The sequence below is a fragment of the Genypterus blacodes genome, unplaced genomic scaffold (assembly GCF_046128005.1).
Source record: "Genypterus blacodes isolate CSIRO-AG114 ecotype Tasmania unplaced genomic scaffold, CSIRO-AGI_Gbla_v1 ptg000061l_1, whole genome shotgun sequence".
Taxonomy (NCBI): domain Eukaryota; kingdom Metazoa; phylum Chordata; class Actinopteri; order Ophidiiformes; family Ophidiidae; genus Genypterus; species Genypterus blacodes.
In genome coordinates this window covers 2,758,433-2,779,619 of record NW_027466873.1, presented here as the reverse complement: position 1 = coordinate 2,779,619, position 21,187 = coordinate 2,758,433, and the positions used below count along the sequence as shown (strand labels likewise).

General features: G+C 44.5%; 2 protein-coding genes across 3 annotated transcripts in view; both read right to left on the bottom strand.

Annotated features, from left to right (window-relative positions):
* Positions 1–953, bottom strand: part of hmcn2 (hemicentin 2) — a 44,544-nt gene extending 43,591 nt beyond the window's left edge. Inside the window, exon 1 of the mRNA XM_076154252.1 lies at positions 695–953. Coding sequence (XP_076010367.1) covers positions 695–953 — 259 coding nt within the window. The remainder of the gene's footprint in view (positions 1–694) is intronic.
* A 1,149-nt stretch (positions 954–2,102) lies between these two features.
* LOC143003506 (neuronal calcium sensor 1) lies at positions 2,103–17,682 on the bottom strand. 2 transcript variants are annotated; one of them, XM_076154253.1, is made up of 10 exons: positions 17,237–17,682; positions 16,059–16,179; positions 14,940–15,082; positions 10,913–10,937; positions 7,936–8,074; positions 5,441–5,519; positions 4,724–4,812; positions 4,572–4,649; positions 3,926–4,033; positions 2,103–3,430 (listed from the first exon to the last, which is right to left on the bottom strand). In XM_076154253.1, the coding sequence occupies exons 3-9, from the start codon at positions 15,001–15,003 to the stop codon at positions 3,935–3,937; spliced, it is 573 nt and encodes a 190-aa protein (XP_076010368.1). In that variant the 5' UTR covers positions 15,004–15,082; positions 16,059–16,179; positions 17,237–17,682; the 3' UTR covers positions 2,103–3,430; positions 3,926–3,934. The 2 variants fall into 2 exon arrangements, with proteins under 2 accessions (XP_076010368.1, XP_076010369.1); XM_076154254.1 differs by lacking the exon at positions 17,237–17,682 and adding an exon at positions 16,979–17,211.
* Between the last annotated feature and the right edge of the window lie 3,505 nt (positions 17,683–21,187).

The following is a 21,187-nucleotide window of genomic DNA, read 5'->3' as shown; positions in this document are numbered from 1 at the left end:
GGGGTGATTGGGGTAATTACACACAAGCAGACAGCATATGCTTCTCATCAGTGCTCAAACACCCTCCCCCATTAGAGCACTCTTATTTTCAAGCTCCAGCTTTCCCAGCTTTCCCATCTCTCCCATATAGCCGAGAGCCTTACCTGTCCCCACAGCCTGCCCACTTTAAAAGCTCACATATGCCTACTTCTTCCACTTAGGGTTTCCTGTAAGCTGCTGGTGCATGTGGTTAAATCTGTGGTTGAATCAACCTGTGAAATGTGCTGCTACGCTGTCTCTTGGAACTTTTCAAGTAGATCTATGTAAATGACAACAATATAAAAGCATTGAATCAAGAACTACGTTATGTGATCATGGTGTTGTGGTGTTAGTGAGTAGTGATATAAGTGTTGTGTTGTGAAGTCCTGATCACAGTGACAATTTTGGCAGATCCCACACTAAAAGTTTACTATGATCATTAAATTAAACGATCAAACGTTCACACTGGTAATGTAAATGAAAAATCAATGAAAATGCTGATAGTTTTCAACTTTTCTTTCTCTCTCCTTTCCCCCCTCTTTCTATATAAAAAATGATCTCCGAAATGTTCTATAACTGTCATGTCGTGTAAAATGTTTGCTTCAATAAAAACAAATAGTAAAAAAAAAAGTAAAATACGAGTTGGAAGTAAAATACGAGTTTTATTCAAACGTACCTGGGTCGTGGAACGGCACCAGGACAAAGTTTTTGATGGGTCTGGTCCTCCGGCTGAGGGTCTTCTCCAGGATCCGCGAGGCGCCATCGATCACCTGCTTCAAATCGTCGTACATGGAGCCGGTAACATCGAACACAAAGGCCAGGGTCGAGGCGCTGTCATCGGGTCCATCATCCTCCTCGACCCGGGGGAGTGCCAGGAGCCTGTGCGCGCTGACACACAGCGCCAGGACCAGGCAATTCAACAAGACACCGCTCATTCTGTCTTTAAATTTACTGCATCTGTCTTTTGGAATGAGGTGAGTCACATAAAGTAAAAAAAAAAAAAAGCAAACGTGCGTCTTTTAGAAAGTTGTTTTTACAGCTATCAAACAAGTCTGGGGCTGCTTCCAATCGGTTCTGTAAAAAAAAAAAGATGTTTGGAATAATGCGCCTCAACTGAAATCCAGCAGAATCCCGATGTTAGAATACTTCCACAGGAGTACATCCGTGCGTAAAGTTTGGAAGGACCGGAGCGTGTGGACTGGCTCAGTGCTGCTGGAGAGCCCCTGGAGAGCTGGTGCGCTGACGCTTCAAACAGGGGCGGAGATGGGTATTAAAAGGTTCCCCGAGACCCAACCTGATTTGTGCGTGTCTGTGCGTGTGCGTGTGCGTGTGTGAGTGTGTGTAACCTGACCCCACTGTGACTTCCAGCTATTAACCTCCTTCGATTCCTCCTCTTCATTCCGAGTTTGCCTGCGATCGGAGTGAGGGGGGCCCCCGTGGAGACGCAGTTCTTTAACTCTACGCGCATTACAGCCTGGAGTCTCTGTTAAGGACACGCAGAGAACATTGTCTCAGTAACACCACGGTTTTTTTTATAAATAGCCATCGTTTATATTCAGCTGACTCCCAATCTTCTGTTATACTTAGCCCACCCAGAGAAATATGCCCGGAGGCTTATGAATGGATGAAATGGCTTGTCTGAGATTGCCTGTCCAAAAGATAAAGTTATGATAGATAACAGTGTGTGCGTCTAAGGAGACTTAAAGCGGAAACGGGATCTAAATAGGATTCCTCCTCTAAAGTGTGCAGACAGCCAGAAAATCTGTTAGACAGCTGCTCAGCCTGACACATTCTTTACACAAAGAGAAAGTGTCTCAAGCTTAGATTAACACCAGGATCAAACATTAATGTTATTAATCAAGACTGCAAGTACACATATGAACACTTACCAAAAGCACGGAGACGAAAGGTCTTTAGACCCGACCTTTCATCTCTAGATATCCCTTATGCTGCCATTCTTCATGAAAGGAGATATTCAGAGATGATAAGATTCTACCAGTTTGGCCTGTATGGGTTCGTATTCCCAGGCGCTGCAGTTCAACATGGAAGGCCTCAGTGCACAGTTTGATTTGTAACATATTCTGCTTTTATTATAATGGAAATGAAGGTGGAGCATCTGGGATTGTTCTCTTTCTTTAACACAAAAAAAGCACTTTAACATTTGTATGTACTCAAGCAAATAAAAGCGTGGCCACTTAAATGCATTTTATTCTGTGCTTTTCTACTGTTAAACATGTAAATTACATTTATCCATTAGTAAATTCTCATTTGCATAAGGCAAAAAAAAAAAGAAAACCAGTGAAGCTGGAAACATCTTAATGCTCTTAACTAAATACTGGAGGATGTGGAAAAAGGCAACGTCGCATGCTCTGGCTTCACACACACGGGACAAATACAACGTCGACGACTGCAACCACACAGCTCGCAAAAGCTTTACAGCCAGAATTGAGTGTGTGTGTATGTGTTTGTGCCTCCCAATGACTGAGGCTTTGTGTGTGTGTGTGTGTGTAGAGGGCGGAGTAACGATGCTCTCTAAAGAATAGTGAGCCTCAATTCAGATGTCAGCCGTGGAGATTTGCTGCCGTGTCGTTCAGGATGTGGCTGTGCACACTGCAGACACTAGACGCTCGTGCTAACGGGGAAGTAAAAACACAATGGGATGCACAGACGACAAACATTGTAAAATAATCCATATAAAAGTCCCACTTCTTCAGCTTTCTTCTTCAAATAAAAAAAAAGGCCTCGTTCTCAGGAACAGGAAACCTCAGGAGTGCGAGAAAGAAGGTAATCATGGAAAAATACAGTGCAATACATCTCAACACCTTTGATAAAAAATAAAACTTCATTCCGTCTTTATGAGGAAATTCAAAGCTAAGCAGAAAATAAATTAACATTCTATTTACATTGTACAATATACATTACACTGCTTCGTAACTTAAGTTAGTGTTGACGTTCTCTTCCAGTAACACATTTTTCCAGATTCTTCCAGGTGCAGGGTCTCTCTGAAGTGGCCGAGCGGTTCCTCTGACCGGCTCGCATCTGTCTCCCGCCTCGTGTTGCACACCAGGGCTTCGGTTCTTTGAGAGTGTCCGTCGAAGAACCACAACACTGTTCCAACACGGCCCACAATACTCAACAGGTGCCACACAGTTGTAGAAGCTCAGATCAACGACGGACGGGGTTGGTTTTTATTTTTTGATGACATGTTTGGAGTTCTCCGTCACATCGGAGGACAGGTTGTTCACAATCCTAGTGGAAACGTATACGCACAGCTACTGAACACAAACGCTGTACTGTACATGCGTGCGACAAAAACACTTCCGGTTCCGCCTCTGGATGGAGCGTGTTGCTTTCCCGTCCTCCTCCCGTTTACAAGGTGCGATGACGCTGGATCGGCGTGTCGGGGCACCATCTGAAGGAGTTTGTGAGAGTGATCGGCGGTGAATGGCGTGACAGTAAGCGGTGTCATTGGTACCTCAATTGTTCAGAGCATGCGGGATAATAGCCAAACAGTGCTGACGCATTATTAAAAAACATGCCTTCATATGCCCGCTTCACAGTTGACAACACGCTGAGCAGGATGTCGGCAACAATTGGCAGCAGCCGGAGCAATACATTAGGCAGCGAGTCTCCCTCTTCACTCAGCACTGCAAGACTATTTGACTGCCAGCCATAAAATGGGCCTTTGAATAATTCATAAGCTCAAACCGAGAGCTGCAAGTGGCTTCTTCACTTTGTCTGCAGCCTTCTGACTGAATTCTATGTCTATTCCGTCAGTTAGAATGAGAGGTACCCGCTGAAATCATAGAGTGGAGGGAACAGCCAGGAACTGAAAATACTCCAAGCGTAATAGTGTGTCTGTAGTCTTAAATTCCTCATTCACCTTGATCATTAATGCCCCACTCACCTTACATTTCTACACAAGTCCATCATAGAGCGACAGAGCCTGAACTATAGAGGGGTCTGCCTTGGAGCCCTCTTGGAATTCCTGCAGAGTCAGCTTGCCATCGGAATTCTGCAGGAAGAATAAGAAGGACACGGTGAACCTGAGGCCCTTTAACGCCTTGACACAGTGTCACCAGCAGGGGGCACAGTGCCTCTCAGTACAATGTCGCTGCTGTTCAATGCAGTTGGGCCCTGATCTTGGTTCAGTGCACTTGGACAGTGGCCACTCTCTGCCAATACAAATCACTGAGCGCTGCAGTGCCTCGCAGCTTTGACCGGCGGGTCGATCTTGGCAGCGGTGGGGCTGACAAAAGCACCCATGCGGGCCCCAGTCTCGTCTTTCACTAAAGCCGGGCGGATTGTGGGAGCAGGGGGAGAGGGTATTAGCTCTGAGCCCCGGTCGAGGAGGAGACTGTGATGTTTATAGATGGCCGGCGGTGTTAGTGACGCCGCAACGGCCGCGGCCAACAGCTCTAAACTTATCAGCGTCCATGTCAAAGCCCCAAGGGTGGCAACAAGGCCGCATTCACTTCTGCTGAACAGTAAATTACTGCACTGCTACCATCGATGCCGGGGCAAAGTTTACGGTTCAACTGTAGAGCACTAACCTTATCCATCATTGCGAAAATACGATCCACTCGCTTTTCTGGCGTGTTCTCCTCTTCTGGCAACTCCACAGTGTTTCCCTAAGATAATAAAATCATGACGCTTTGCACCGTTCCAACGTATTCAGTTTTTAATGACGTTTGTAAGAACTCACCACCATCTGATATATGGCATCTACAATGTTCAACATCTCGTCGCGGGTGATGTAGCCATCGTTGTCAAGGTCGTACAGCTTAAACGCCCCTGTATAGAAAATAAAGAGTTTACGAGGAGAGATCGGGGATAATTTGACTCCACGTTGCGGTCGGAAAGTTCCGCGAAACAGAAGGTTGCGTAAAATTATGTGTTTTGAAAAGAGTACAGCCCACACATGCAGTGTTTCATTTTTGCAGAACTGCAACAATGTAAGATCATCTTTGAAATCAGTCAATCACAGCTTCGCAGTACTGATTACTCCTACAAAGGCAAAAACGGGATTTATGATGGAAACTTGGACAGAATTAACCAGATTTTGCCATTCTGAGTATGTGACCAGTGTCCGCATGTGGAGGTGTCACTCTCTTAGTATTTAATGTATATATTATTAACATACAAAGTCTGATGGTGGTCATTTTGGATTTCAAAATAAATGACTCCATTCTGTTAAAGACATTTTAGTTTGTTTATGAGTGTTTCAGTGGTTACCCCCTTAAGAGGTCGTGACCCCCAGATTACCAAAGCCAGCTGTAGTTTGCTAATATTCTTTTATTTGCCGTCCTCCAGGAGTCCAGCCGGTCTGTCTTTGTTATGCAGCGGAAGACAATCAATGCGGAATCCTGTTATTTAAGTGTCGAATCTGGGGAGGGGCGGGGGGGAGAGCGCAGGCACTTACATCTCAACTTCTCATCCAGGGTCCCCCGAGAGGTCACCGACAAAGCCTGGATAAACTCGGAGAACTCAATGCGTCCATCCTACGACAGAGCGACAGAGGAAAGACAGAGAGAGAGAGAGAGAGAGAGAGAGGGAGGGAGCAGAGACAAGACCAACATTTTAGTTCACCTTACTTTCATGAACTCTTTGTCTACTTAATCAAACTCCTTCCTGCTCCAAAAAAAAAAAACAACGGGGCCAGGGTTTGGCTTCAAGTCAGCTGCTATTTCTGCCCTGCACCTGGCTCTCTCCTGAGGCACAGATATGTCTCCTCTGGCCATTAGTAAGATGGATGCTATTGGATACATCTCAGGAAAGTTATGGCCCTCAAATACACAAGCATTGTAAATTTGGGGCAAGGTGTTTCACCTTTATTTCCCAATGATTATACATCATAAACGGCTTTTGAGATATTTCTGTCAAACCAGGTGAAACATGTTCTACCCTGACACTTTTATTTCCTCTGGGCTTTGTTAAAATGCCACACGCGGCGTCTCCCTGCAGAAGCTGGGAAATTTCCAATTACCATCTCGGAATTGTGGCCTGCAGTGTCGTGCTGTGAGACGTCGCTTTGTGAGGCTGATAGAGAAAATTCTCCTCGTTTAAAAGCAAAGTGGAAAACCGCAAAACCCTGCCAATGCTCATTGAGTTCTGGATTTTAGCCTTGAGCAACCACATGGCGATTACTCGATTCACACGGTGACACTGCGGAAAAACAAAATGGAAATACACAGGCTTCTAAAGGGGGCTCCCCGGCAATGGAATCATCTCCATATGCCGATTTATATTCATACACAGCATAGTGGTACAGACGTATCACTGCAGCAAGTCCCAGTACTACACGAATTCCAATCGATCAGGTTGTCTATCCTGCCATGTAAGTAACACGTATACACACCAGCCCTTCAAAAATCACCTCCATAATCAGTGCCTATATTACATTAACTGGATGAGGGAGCAAGTTCACTTTAGGCTTTACACCACATATCCAAGGGGAAACTTTGTGTATATGTGTGCCCTGCATATGTTCTGGTGTTGCAGTCCTTCCTCTCGAGCATAACCCACTCTTCCAGACTTCTGCAATTTCTGATGAACACAAACTGCCAGTTGACACTAGCTGCTGCACCTGAAATTCATTTTTATAAGTATGGGACATCTTCAACATACAGAAAGTTGTAGAAACTCTACAAAAACATAAACTTTGGAAATGATCATCTTTTGTACTTTTTGTAACTATCAACTTCAAATGAACCCAAACAAGTGCTGCTTTCACTTGGTCTCCCAGCCACGTGTAGGGCCGGCTCATTTCCAGCACGTCTGAGGCTTTTGCTACCTATAGGCACTGTGACTGGGTCTAGTCTCCAGTTAGTTACGGCCCTGGGCTCCGTTGACTTTATCTCCAGCAGACATCTGACCAGCCAGACATGCTGATGGCCCCATAAACTGAGAAATTATCATGATTACAAAACTGTCAAGATCAAATGATTCTCTAACTATAGGATGCCAAACACTAATGAAGGTCAGATAAACATCAGGCAAGCTGACTGATCTGCCCGACACAAAGCCTCTTAACCAAAGTCAATAAAACACCAGGGGCTCACTGACGCCGTTCCTCTACTGCTCATCTGCCAAAACACATTCACAATCTGTGCACTGCATGCAACCCCACACACCCACCCACTCACTCACTCACCCACCCACACACACACTCTGACAGTTAAGGCTTGCTGAAATGTGTTTTATCATCATATCCTCATGTTTATTAAAGGCAACACCCACCTAAGAATAAAGGAAGAGTTTACTTCCAAAATATGCACCTTTTCGATAAAAATGGATTTGGCTTGGATTTCTGGCACAATATGTTACTATTGAAACTATGACTCTCCTTCAGGACTTTGTTTAGGACGCATTGTTGGACACACAGTCGTGCTTTTAGATTGACTTTAAACATTTAGATTTCACACATCCAAAATGCAGCCTAAACTATTATTCAGCAGTCAGATATTGGCAGCAAATACTTAGCCATCAGAGATGTACAGTATGTGTGTGTGTGTGTACTGGCACATACTGTATGTTAGCAAACATGGAAGACATTTGTTCACATAAATGTGGTTCAGAGAATTGTATGTATATTGTCATTTTCCACTATATTTCAGTTGAGTTATATTGGCTTGCACAGCTTTACGTTACATTTTCATTTTAATGTGAGCTCTTTCCTTCATCAAATATTCATATTATTATAATATTATCCAATAAACCAGATGAGTTTTTAAACTCTCAAATATAAATGTTCAAATTAGCATAAAAACCTAGAATTGGTTTGCAAACTTTAACAAATCTATTATCACCTATTATTCTTGCCGTTATGAACAAATACAAATGAAAACACTGCAATGTACACATTACACATAAAATATGAGCGCAAATGAAACTACATGCGTAATTGGCTCAACAAACCTTATTTTCGTCGAAGACGTTGAAGACAAAAGAGGCAAACTTGGTTGGATCTCCAAAAGGAAAGAACTGCTTGTAGATCTTCTGGAAGCCAACAGCGTCGAGCTGCCCGCTTGGACAATCTTTAATGAAGCCTTTATACCTGAGGGAGGGAAAACAGATTGTTTTTAGACGTAACGAGGGGGGATCAATCACAAGGCAAAGAGAATACACAACCAAGACAATAAAATGAGGATAAACGTGATATGCATTATTAATTATCTTTGAATGAGTGAATTAGATCAAAAAGCTAAAGCGCGGAGCTCTTTGTCTCCTTCACAGATAAGATGATTGCCCTAATCCAATAGAGAGCACAGAGCGGTTACCTCAAATCAAATCACTCTCTAGTTCTCTTTTGATAATATGCGTAGCTGATGGATACGTCCGCCAGCTTCCTCTCGCTGGTGGATCTGGAGAGCGACTTAACATCTCCATTAGCCTAAATATAGAAGCATTTCCAAGGAAATGTCAAACGCAGTCAGCCGGGGGGGGGGGGGTTCAAACCAGCCTCAGAGATGGAGGGAAGGAGAGTTTGTTATTGTTTACCAAGATAAATAGATAAGGATGAGAATGAGGAGATTGCATGGGAAATAATAACACACACTCGAAAGCACTGGGGGGAAAAAAACAACATTTGCTCTCAAACAACAGCAAAAGTGTCGTGGCTTCTCAAAATAAGGCGAGGCTGTACTTAAGTCCAGCAGCAGAACTAAAGGCTGGGCCGGATCGTTTGATTTCAATCTCCCTCCGTGCGGCCCAAAGAGACGGAGAGGAGCTGCGAGGTAAAACTTCAAGAGGGAGAGGAGAGAGGGGCGAGTATAATTAACATTTGCATCATCTGGTGATATGCAGGACGACGAAAGACAGAGCTCGACTCGATGGCTGATTGTGTTTGACTTCATGTAAATTGGATTCATTACGCGTGTGAGTGTCTTCGTTCTGGGCAAATCAGACAACCAAGTACAGTACAGTGTATGATTTATTTTATATATGAACTTATTTGGCTGATTTGATGCGACTACAGACGAGATAAGATGCAATGAGCTAACAATGGGATGGCATCTATTTTCAATTCCATTTGTTGTCACGTTGACAGGAGGAGGATTAATAATGACATAATGTGGCCTGATTTTGTATTGCATGCCACCATACTGTACACCGTTAGCAGTTGGCAGACATGGACGGTGCGCGGGTGTAACGCGTTCGCTCAGTGTCACAGTGTCACAGTCACAATCATGATCACCTTTATTTGCCAACAGCACATCGTGTACGAGGAGATCTGACACTGTGACACCAGTGCTAAGAGGCTAAGATGGGACTGTACCCGTGTGTCTCTCCGCTGTGTTCGCAGGGGACGAGGCAAGCGTCACACGGAGCATCAGGCCAGAGAGCCAAAATGAAGATAACGTATTTATTACTGGCAATGGCTTCTACTGCTTGGCATCCACCGTGGCCTTTTCGTTAAAGAGACGCATGATGATTTGCTCGCTCAAGCCTCGCTGGCAGGGACATCACCGCGCTATGGCGTTCTCTTATCGATTTCAGGTGAGTCCAGAGCATACTAATGATGTTCCCTTAGCGGCGCATTAGAATGGGGGAACGGACTTAATGCACACCACAGGCATTTATCTAACCCGGCTAATTCTTATGTGCCTGTGCTCTAATTACACGCCATCTGGCATTTCCCCTGGTAAAATTCCCTCTCATCCCTCACACTCGGCTGTGTTGATTGCCGCTGATCTTCAAGCGAGGTTTCATGCGAACTGTCCTGTGAAAGACAGCGAGAGTGATGGTGAGCTGGCTGCACAAGCCCCCGGGGGAGGGAAAAGGGGGGGGAATTCTGGCTCAGTGCACTCGGGCGGCTTCAGAGACGGGCCAGCTCGGAGGCTTTGGACCTGCCAGCGCCCGCTGATATCCAACGGCCGCCTCTGCTGCTGTGTGGCTATCTGTGTCCTGGATCCTTTCCCCTCATAAACCTCGCAAACACGGGGGCAGGGACGGCAGCAGAGCTCTGAGGCGGAGCAGCTCTCTCCATGCGTGCCGAATTAGGTTGCCAAAAAGACAAAAAGCAAGGCAGGAGAAATGAAGTGTGAACATGGAAGAGTGATCGCTTTATAACAGTGCCCCCTCTTCTGATTCACTGTTCTTTGTTATTCATTTCCCCAAGAAACAAAAGGCCCAACAGCAGCGCGACCTGAACAAAAGGGACGACTACGCTCGTGGCTGAATCATCTCGGTAATGAAGATGCGTTGTCTCTTCCATCTGCCAGTTGCAGATAAATTGCAGCAACAGAAAAACATTCAGAAATCCATATGTTAACAGGAATGATCAGGCGTACCCATCACCCGCATTATGTCGATTTCATCCTGTTCTGAGGCTTATCATTTATTTTGATATATGCAAGTGCAGTTACAATAATTAGAGGCTGCATTAAGAAAAAACGACGATGCGGCGGGTCGCAGGGATTAATAGTGTCAATAAGTACGTGACAGGAAGGTTTGGTAATCTGCAATCATGTCGCGCCTCTGTGGGTCTGAGTCATTAAGCTCCTAAAGGCAAAACAACCTCGTGCCCTTTCCGTTCTTCTGTTATCACCGTCCCTTTTTGCAAATGGGGGCAAAAAGGTTGCTGAGGAACGCGCCGCGGAAATGTTTGTATCGGCGTTATTGGCTCTCAAAGTCACTCGCCGCCCTTATCGCCAGGCTTCAAAGTCGTTCTATTTTCAGAACACGTTTAGATCTCCGGGGAGGCGTGAGGGAGAAGAATCGAGACTTCCGAACAAACTATTAAACGTTCTCTCTCCATCTGTGGATTTATGGAGGCAAATATTGCAGCTGGTTTAGCAAAGTGCTCTAGGTAAGGGCCCCCCCCCGGCGGATTCTCCTGAGCTTTGTGAGTACAGACACAAATCTGATCAAAAATTCATGCACTCAAACTTACCACTGCTGCACCTCTTTCTCTGTAACTGTAAGAGAAACAAAAAAGCCAGTGTTAGCCAGGAGGGAAGGTTTGTACAGTCGTTGATCATCTTCGCCTGTGGCCTTTCCAACACCTGTCTTCACACGTGACCGGTAATATCCAACAGTGTCAACAAAATGCGACAGAAAATAGCTGTGTTTATATGATATGGACCTATACATTAGTGGACAAGCGGGAATAACAGGGAAAGGCTAACAAGGCTGAAAGAATGAGGGTCAGCAGCAGATTTAAAGGAGGAACAGTTTAGCAGGCAGGAGGCGTTATCATGCCCACACAAGCGCTATTATCTCCCACAATCTAATCAACCAATCCCTCAAGACACTCCGTCATCTCTTTGCACTTTCTCCAGCAGCCAAAGAAATTTTTGGCCTCTTCCACCCCTGGCATTAGTCATGAAAACAAGGGTTGGGAAATCAATAGAATTATTTAAACCAGGCGGCCTTAGAGACCGTCTGCTCACACGTTTTTGTGGGCAAGGGCTTTATAAATACAAAGAGCTGCATAATCTGCCATTTCATCTACTGTAATGTTCAACTGCGCAGCAACATAATCAACGTTTGGGTCTCGTCGTACTTCTTTCTGGAGTTTGTTTGAATATGGCCATATAGATTTATATTCAGGTTACATCATCCCTACCCTCTAAACGTGCAGGTCGGAAACGTTCTCCCATCGTTATCGTCTGTCCCTGTGGCTTAACTGCCCCTTTGGTTCATGTGGGTACTGCACCTCGCACACGTCACATTCATTTTGGAGGACGATCGCAATGAACGCTAGGAACGACTCCAGGAAAGGCATGACCTCATAGCACATACGTGTTCATGTAGTTAAAAGGAAGTACGATATATTTTAGGACTGTTCTAAGGTGTGCAACCAGACAAAACAGAGGCAAAGAGATAAAAGGTGCAGCCCCAAACTTTCACTACCTGTAGACCTGGATAAGGACTTCTGTTACAATTGAGTACAACACATACGTTTTGAAAGACACTAGCATCAGCTGATCAAAACTACAGGCATAACAAAAGCAAAATATTACTGTGGCCATTGCCTCAGACACATTGCTGGCCTCAGCGTCTCAACAAGAAACCCATCATGGGACCCATTCCGGGGAAATAAATGTCAGGGTCAATCTCACCACCGTCGACCGAGCGGGGGAAACCATTATGTAGTCAGGAATTGAGGCAATTTACCAAGACAGTGATATAATAACAAAAATGACATAACCCACGGGTAGCAGGAAATAACGCAATCAGCCCGAGCAGGCGAGTACGTGGCCCACGATGACCACTGGCCCTGCAGGGACGACAATGGATGGAACACATCCACGCTTACGCCCTGCACTTACACGCCACAAACCTCTCTCAGTGCTCACACAACTTACAGGGCTATTACACACTGACCCTGCCTACTTCCTGCAGTCAGTTTTAATAGGGACTGCTGCTGGACTCTCCATGTGATGCCAGAGCTAGTCATTTGGAAAACCTTCACAGAGACTTGGACTACATAGAAGCAAAGAAGCCATTTTCTGCTGTCAGGTCCCTGCAAAGATTCTTGAAAATGAACCATTTACTGATACAGACATTTTCAGAAACCTTCATCGCAGAGTTACATCACTAACAGAACATCTAACAGGGGAAACTGAAAGAGATCAATTGCCTTCAGTCTCTTCACGCTCCAGTATGGACTCTCTTTATTCAAAAATGGTTGATATAGCTGAACTTTAACCCCGAATTTAAAACCAGCTCATTCCGTGCTCGCTTGGATGAATATTTCAGTCCCGTCATCACATGAGACCACGTGAAGTCTCCAGACGAGTTAATGTTCAGAGAATGTGTGAACTCTATGCCTGAAGGCTGAGTCACCCTGTTAGTTATTTTAGTTTTCAAGAATGTCTAGGTCTACATTATCCTGTCTATAGTCCTCTTTATTTCATCCCCGTTTCACACAAATTACATCTGTTTTTAATGTTCAATTAAAGATTCCAAGAGTGATTGGTGTTCTTACCATAATTACTGTACAGTTGTACCAAAGTATTCATTCTGCTGGACTAAAGCTAGTATGTATTCATATATGGATGATTAGTACATGTGCCAAACCACACAAGTTCTTATTATAAAAGGAAAAATATCTGAAACATGAACTCTGGTTTACAAAGGCAACACACTAGTAAGGTTAGTGCTAGAACTCTGCAGTCTAGACATGGCCGTCTCTAAAACCCTTTCATCGCTTTCCACTTTGTACTTCTTTTTTTCTGAGTGCAAGACTTTTACCATTTTCCAGAGTGTTGAGGGGAAAAACACATGCTAGCCAAGACTGTGCTTAACTTAATGTTGCCTTTGGCCGGGGAAGTGATTTAATGATTCATACGCGAGGCCATATTCATTTGCCTATAAAGATGCCTTGCCATTTTCACACCTGTCACAAAGTACAAGTGCATATATCTCAACACAATCTGTTCACATGAATGACGAGCCCGGCAGGCCCCAGTTTCGTCTGGAGTTGTTGGTTGCCTGTCAACAGAGCGGGCGTTATTTGCCAGGAAACAACATTACCCCACTTCTCTCGCCACTGAAACAAAGAGACACATGGGCACACAGACGTGTATACCAAAGTCCCAAATCTGTCAAGAACCAAAAGGGACCCGTCGAGTAAAAATGTCAGGCGAAGCTACTCGTGGGAGAGCGAGGGGAAAGGGGCACGAGGACGAAGGAACGCAGGAATGAAAAAAGGCTCTCAGTCGAGCAGAAGCAGAACAAGGGAGAGCGATCATGCTGGGAGGACAAGCTTGGCGCCACTCTCAGCGATGCTAACCAGATAAGATCCTAATTATACTATTCCATTCCCTGCTCAAAGAGGGCAATTAGGGTATAAAGCCGGAGAGACAGGGTGAAAGGGTAAGTGAGGAACACAGCCAGCCAGCGAGAGAGAGAGAGAGTGAAAGCGAGTAAAGGACATCAAGCAGCCCGGCCCAGCACGAAGCCCAATCTTCCTCCACAGTAATTTCCTGCCACAACAGCCCTTCCTTGGTTCTGCTACGGAGAGAGCCACTACACAAATAACACTGTCATTAAGCAAGCAATGGATGTCAACTCCCACCCACACCTGCACGCTGTTGCCGCTCCAATAACAACGCTGCGTTCCCAGAAATAAGACACAGATGATAAATATAGTGTCTCTGTGCAGACAGCAGGGTGGTAAGTTCACTCTCATCTGCATAAAACTGCGACTGAATAAACACATTTTACTTTAAAATCATCGCCCGTTTCTCGGTGTTGACAAGGCGAGACGAGTAAATTCACAACATTGCCAATCTGCGGTGCTCTGATCCGTGCAATATGGATGTTGGTGAACAGGATGCAGCTCTCGGCGTGGGTCAATCTCTCCTCTGATGCTGTCATTTTCCCCACAATAACCCGAAAATGTCACATCTAATTGCAGCGACGCAGAGCATAGCATGAAATCATGTCGCCTCTGTATGTGTCTCTATAACCAACCGCACCGCACATCTACAGTAGCTGTGAATTTGGACCAAAAGCAGTTCAGAATCCCTTCCAAACCCAGAGTTTTAGAAGGGGACACAAACTCTCCCTCGTAAATTCCTTCATCATGATATACAGATGCCGATCACAACTTTCGCCAGACCACAACCGATGGCAATTTCTCACACAGCGCCGATGCAAATGTTGAAATCAGACAAGCAGCTTATTCCCGGCTGATATTTCGCTGTAACGCCGCTGTGTCAATAATGAGAAAGTGCCTCAGACTACCACTGCATATCATGGAGCATCGTGGGAGGAAAATGTGGTTTCAAGAACTGCAAGATTTCCTTTCAGAGATTCACATCACATGCTGCACATTCATCACATAATGGCAGGTTTCTACCTGCGGCTATAATGTTCCCTTAAATCTCACGCAGGCTTTCTGAAACAAGTACTTTCCCCGCTCTTATCTTGAGACTAGCGAAAATGGATAAAGACCTGAAGGTACTCACAGTAGGTTTTCCTCGTCAGCTCCTCCACCACCTCTGGCTTGAGTTTACTGTTTGATTTTCCCATGGTCTTCAGCTCTCCTCCACACCTCCAAATCCACCTTGGCACGCAGCACCTGTTACTACCTCCTCTCCAGCCGGCTCCTCTGCCAAATACATACACAAATAAGCACCAGTTGAGGTGCGGTAAACACCAGCGAAATAAGAGAAAAACGTGTTGATTTCTCCGCTGCAGTTGTTGTTTTGGTGGGGAGAAAGGGTACTCCCACTAATCAAGCTAAACGACTATTGTTCTGCGCGTTTCCCTGCGGACGTGGTCATGCTGTGCTCAGTCATCGGCGCTGACTCTCCAGACAGACAGAGTTGAATCCTAAGAGCCCCTAAGAAGAAGGAGGAGAAAGAAGAAGAAGCAGCAGCAGGTTTCTTGAGTCCATAGGAGCGCAGAGTGCCTGTGTGTCCGTCTCGTTTCTTCACAGCAGTCCGTGGGCGAAGAGTGGCGTTCGGATGCGTTGCTACCTTCGTCCTTGGATACAAGAGTCACTCAGTGGCTGGGTTAAGCAGGCACACTCCCTCAGAGTCATTCTCTCTTCTTCTCACTCCTCCCACCCCTCCTCTCCAACCACTATCTCTATTGCTCTAGCTAAGTTACTGTAGAAAGGAATCCTCCCTCTTGACAGCTCAGATAAGGAAGTGTGCAAACTAAAACAACAATGCTTTGGACCCCCCGTACTGCACTTAGCACTCAGTCAAGGCGTTAAGGCTCTAATCTGCGGCATTTGTATAAACATAAGGGTTTATCAAAAGCAGAAGGGAAAAGGGCGGGGTAGTAATTTGTGGAAATCAAAAAGAACTCAGTCCCTGCAGCAGCTCTGAACATGAAAAAACAGGCAGACTCGCTCTTAAAATAAGCATACAAGCTGTCTGTTTAAAGAGTGACAGTTTGCTTTTCTCCTCCAGTCTGACTCATAATTCTCCCTCCTTCCTGGCCTCATCGCCACCCAATATGGTGATTTTCTCCTTTCTGTCACAGCAGACAGGAGATGAGGTATTAAGGAATGTCTGTCTATCACAGCAATGCCTCGCTAACCAAACCACAGAATAACAAAAATATGCACCAGGCACCTTCACAGCAAACATCTGCTCTCCTTGTCTGTGTTCAGTGACGTCCTTCTGACGAATGCTGTGCAGGTAATCAGCATCTTGTGCTCGCTCAAGCTCCTCGGTCCTTTGTGTCACTTGGGCACTGAAAAAAAAACAAGTTACAAAAGAGGGTGAGAAGGATAAGGAATCAGGCGGGATGCCTTTGTGATATTGTGTTGAGTGTGTAGTCACAAAGGCAAGAGCACTTGACTGGAAAAATACACACAATGACCTTCCACTGTCTGGCTAATCTATGGTATGAACCCCGAGTGCACAGCAGAGTGTGGAGGGTCGGTAGTCCAAGTGCAAATGCTATTATTACGCCAATGTGGTAATGTCTCTGGAAAAGTACATTGTCAACATAAATCTTCCATTTCTGTAAATTTATTTGGCCATTTGGCAGGCAAGCAAACAAACAACGAAATAAATAACAGCTCCGGTGGCTGCTTCGACACCCGTCTACCTCAATCCAAACCCAAGGTGCTCTACTGGAGTGGTACTCAATCCAGACCCTGTGGGACCCCAGAAGTGCAATTTGTCACCTCTCTGTGGCCACGCATGATTTAGATAATCACGTTTGCTCAATCAAGAGTTTGTGCCTGGCTGATCCTGATTGCTTGGAGTACACACACACCTGATTTAGCCTGATTAGATGTGGGGTTGAGCAGGGAGAGAGGGAAGAATATTGACTTCTGAGCTCGCAGAGTTGATGAATAAGCAAAATAAAGCAAATATACAATTTCAATGACATGACAGAAAAGAAAATCACTCTTGTGCAGACAGCAGGGTTGGAAAAACTAGCGCACAAGTAAAACAAACCTTACACGTGCTTGTATAGCTACATTCATACTGTACTAACACATGACAGTTGATATGTGTGTGTATTTATTTGCTATACTTACTGAATAAAGAAGTACATTTATATCTGAGAGTGTGAAATAGTGTAGTCGCAGTAGCAGCAGGTGGGATGTCGTCTTGGCTTGCAGCACCATAGCAACACACAGTTTATGGCTACAGTATAACAGCCAGGGTGCAGGGAGCTCATTGTGCTGCTCCCTGCGTCTGGTATCCATGCCGTCCCGGGCTAAACAAACACAAAATACACCTGGAAACTGAATGAAAGCGGCGTACTCCGCGGTAACTCCGAACGTATGGTTTACCTGTGCCACAAAAAACAGAAAGTCGCCGTCCGGTCCAAGCCCAAAGCGAGAGTTTCAGTCCAGCTTTGTCCTCCTCACCGCCGAGTTCCGGAGCGACTCGCTGCTGCGCGGATGGCCGCCCGTGCTGCTCTGATGCCGGCGTCAGGGAGTGACGTTGCTGCTGGCTCCGGCCAATTCGGCTCCGCGCGCCGTGCCACGCTGACGTCGCGGTACCGCCGGATTGTCTGGTGCACTACGGCGGCTCTTAGGCGGATGTTAGGGAGGGTTAATGCGCCTGAAATCACCTTTGACCAGGCTTTTCCTCTCGGAGAAAGAGTTTTAGAGGCGCATGTGGACGGTTCATTAACTCGCTAGCTTGGGTTGAACAGAGGCGAGAGGGCTTAAGGGACTTTATGAGGGAAGAAAGACTATATTTACCATATAGATGCCTACCTCAGCAGTTCAGTCATCCTTCTTGTCCTAAATATAAAACTAAATTAAAAATTTAATTTAATTTATCCTACACGCAGCAATTAGCAATAGCATTTTTGGAATTTTACACATCATTGAGCGCTTTAAATTTAGTTTTCTCACATTTCTATTCTCTTTGAAATGGACTCCAATTTCTACCTTTTGCACAAAAAGTCAACAAAAGAGTTTCTTTCTTTTAGGACTAATGCCTAAATTATGCATAGTTTGAGTTAGAGAGTTGTCCTCAAATTCAAACTATGTACATTTAAGGCATTAGTCCTGTTACATACATCTGTATGCATATTATAGGCCAATTTGCCCTTTTAATCCTCAGTATGACTGTTATAAGCATAAAGTTAAGGGGGCAAATGGAAAGTTTAGGTTAAACCCAACTGCTAATGAGCTCAAACTAACATGATCATGATATGGAGAGTCTTAGCCAACATCCTCACTGAGTAGCAATGTGGCAAAGACGTGACAAAAAGGCTTACTGACATAGACCATTAGGAATTCATTTAGGCTGAAAGAAGGATATTCTCCTTCATCTTCCATTCTTCAGATCAATTTTCAACATTGATTGCTCATTAGGCTCCATGAGGGGCGCCTGTCTGGTTCAAGCTCCCATGAGTCTAAATTTGTCACACTGTTATGCATACTCAAGTCCCATTCTAGCAGAAACATTTTCTTTTGCTGCTTGTTTAAATGCTGGTGCAATTATGGGGGTCAAACAAAGGCTGTAGCCCAATATCTTATATGAGGGTGGAATCTAAATGTAGGCTGACTGGCTTGGCCAGCTTAGTATTCAGTGCCCTTCCCTCCCTGCTGTCCCTTATTGCAGTCAACTGCAGTCCCTCAGGAACACGAGAAACAAGGCTGAGCACAGGAGAAAGAGGCCATGGCAAAATGATGAAAAGATCCCGATCTATGTTGGAGGCCTCAGTGCTGGTTAGGGTGAACTGGAGGCTTGATTCTTTGAAGAAACTGATTTGTATCTGCAGACACTATCGCAGTTTTGGCCATGTGATTTTTACCTTTTAACTCTGTTGACCGGCATTTTAACAGAACAGTTGACTTCCAGAAATAACATTTAATTCTGTAAAATGAAAATTTACCCCGCTACTTCAACTTCTAAGGGAAACCCACACTAATAGTAGCACAGCAGTGAGACATCCAGTCTGGCTCATGTCATGGTTGCCACTATAACTCCCATTCCCGGATCTAACAGTGTTGTCAACATCTTGATAGCAGTGCATCTCATAGAGGAGTTGATGGCGCAGACATAACTCATTATGCAACTTGCCACCAAAACAAATTTTTGTAATTACTTGCAGATATTTGCGCATTTATCAGAAACCACAGCGACTCATTAAATCATCATCTGTGCAGGGGCAGTTAATGATAGCCTTGCAGTGTCTTTGCATCACTGTTGCATGCTGACATATGCTAAAACAGCTGGGGGACTGCTGGGAGAAAAGCACTGTCTGGAAAATGTGTCTATACTGAGTATATCCTGTCAGTTTATGTTTTTTTCTCTCAAGCTGGAAAACCATCCGAGCTTGATGATATACTATCAACACTGCAGTTTGCTTAATTAGCAACATATAAAGCTACTAAAGCTCTCTCTCCTGCTTGATTTTACCAACGTTTTTATTACATCCCGATTCCCTCATACATAAACAAACCAATAACAACGATCATATATTTGGGAAATGAGGTGTTATTGCCACTTGATGACATTCAGTGATGATATTTTTGTGTATGGCCATAACTTTTGCTCAACACTCGGTTCATCATCGTGGCAGTTTTATAAATAGTGCTCAAATTTAAGCAGCGAATGCAGCTTCAGTGAGTCAGGCATTAGAGGTATGCAAGATTTAAGCAATAAATCACCATAAAATACATCTAGCAGAATAAAAAGGATCAAGCGGAGCAATTTGATAGTTGTTACCCAGTCTGTCACATCTCTGCCAAGTCAGCAAGACTTCCACGTCAGATATTGACAGGAACATTCTTAGTGTGTCTTTTTCTGATACATTTCCTCAGAAAGTTACAGGAACGAATGCAAAACGCAACTATGAAGAGTTTAGATGATGGATTTTTTAAAAGAGTATAGGTGCATATGAAGAGTTTTTTCACACACAGGAATCCAGTACAACAATGTGACAGATGGAGGGAACAGTAAAGGGCAGCAAATGGTTGAGAATCATTGTTCATGCCAGAGAGCCACTCAATGAATGAGAGATTGACTGGCTAAGTATCAACACATAAAGCCTCTTCAGCCAAATGTCTGCCCACAGGTTGGAAACAAGCAGCACACATTTTTGGTATGTTTCAAAGAGTTTTCATATCATCCCTACAAGTTATAAAAAAGATAAAAATTATGAACTTACTCATTGGTTGCACTTATGGGATAACAAAAACAGTGCATTTTTAGTTCTACAACTTTGGAAAAAACAATATACATCGTCTCAAATTACAGACTCAGACAACTAACTCGTGATCGGAATTTATCTGCAATTAACTTCCTCTACCCTCAGTCACTTAAACCCAACAATCTTTTCCAATGCCATCATCTGTTGTGCCCACTTGTGTATACCATATGGCTAGATATATATAATTCAAAACATCATCAATATACAATCCCTGCCCTTTTACTGAACAGACATGGGCATGAGGATCCAACAAGTCATCACAGTCTGTTGTGCTTGGTAAATCCAGCAGGGCGTTGAGGTTTTAGTGGAACGGCAATGCTGGTGTGTTGCCCGCAATGGCCAGCTGTTAATTCAGACTGACAAGAGCCAGATATCTTTCATACTAATGGCAGATGGGGGTTGAATTTGGACTCTATGGAGATAAACAATAGCCCCTCCAGGAAGGAGAGGATGAAGAGAACACGCAGTGAAGATGGGAGGAGGTTAACAACTCTTTCCAACAGAATGGGAGAGGTGATCATAGCCAACAGACTCCCAGCACCGCATGAAAACGAGGGCACTAAAGCCAAATTCACAGACAGCTTCTTTAAGCTACCATCAGAGGCCATATTCACCCATTTTATATCATCAAAGGCTTAGGATGTAGTAAAGCTTTAGGTAAATCATACAAAGCAAAGTAGGTTTAAAATTACTTCCCCGCCCCCTGTATTTTAAAACGAAATACACATAGTCCTCGTTAAATGGAGAGACTTTTTCATCTGACCTAGTTGAGGTAATAAAGTAAAAAGATTATGGCCATGGCGCGCTGGAAAAAGGCGAGCCAATTTCATATATAGCTTCAAATGCTTCTATTTTATTGTTTGCATCATTTCCGCTGTACATTCCTCCCAAAGATGCAATCCAGCAGTCGATGAGATGTTGTGTATGTCATGAATGGGGTTGTTTATTTTGTTATGCTCCTGTGGAGGACACTTTACAGTAAGTGTGGTGAGAGCTGTCTGGCTGCAAAAAGGAGCATGCCTGCCCTCTAATGGCTGTAAGAGGATATAACAACAAAACATTATTTATG

Coding starts and splice junctions, on each gene's coding strand:
- LOC143003506 (XM_076154253.1), bottom strand. CDS start 15,003: ATGGGAAAATCAAACAGTAAACTCAAGCCAGAGGTGGTGGAGGAGCTG. Junction 8,075..10,912: donor GAGAAAGAGGTGCAGCAGTG/GTAAGTTTGAGT, acceptor TCCCTCCCTCAG/GTATAAAGGCTTCATTAAAG. Junction 4,650..4,723: donor ATGCCATATATCAGATGGTG/GTGAGTTCTTAC, acceptor TTATTATCTTAG/GGAAACACTGTGGAGTTGCC.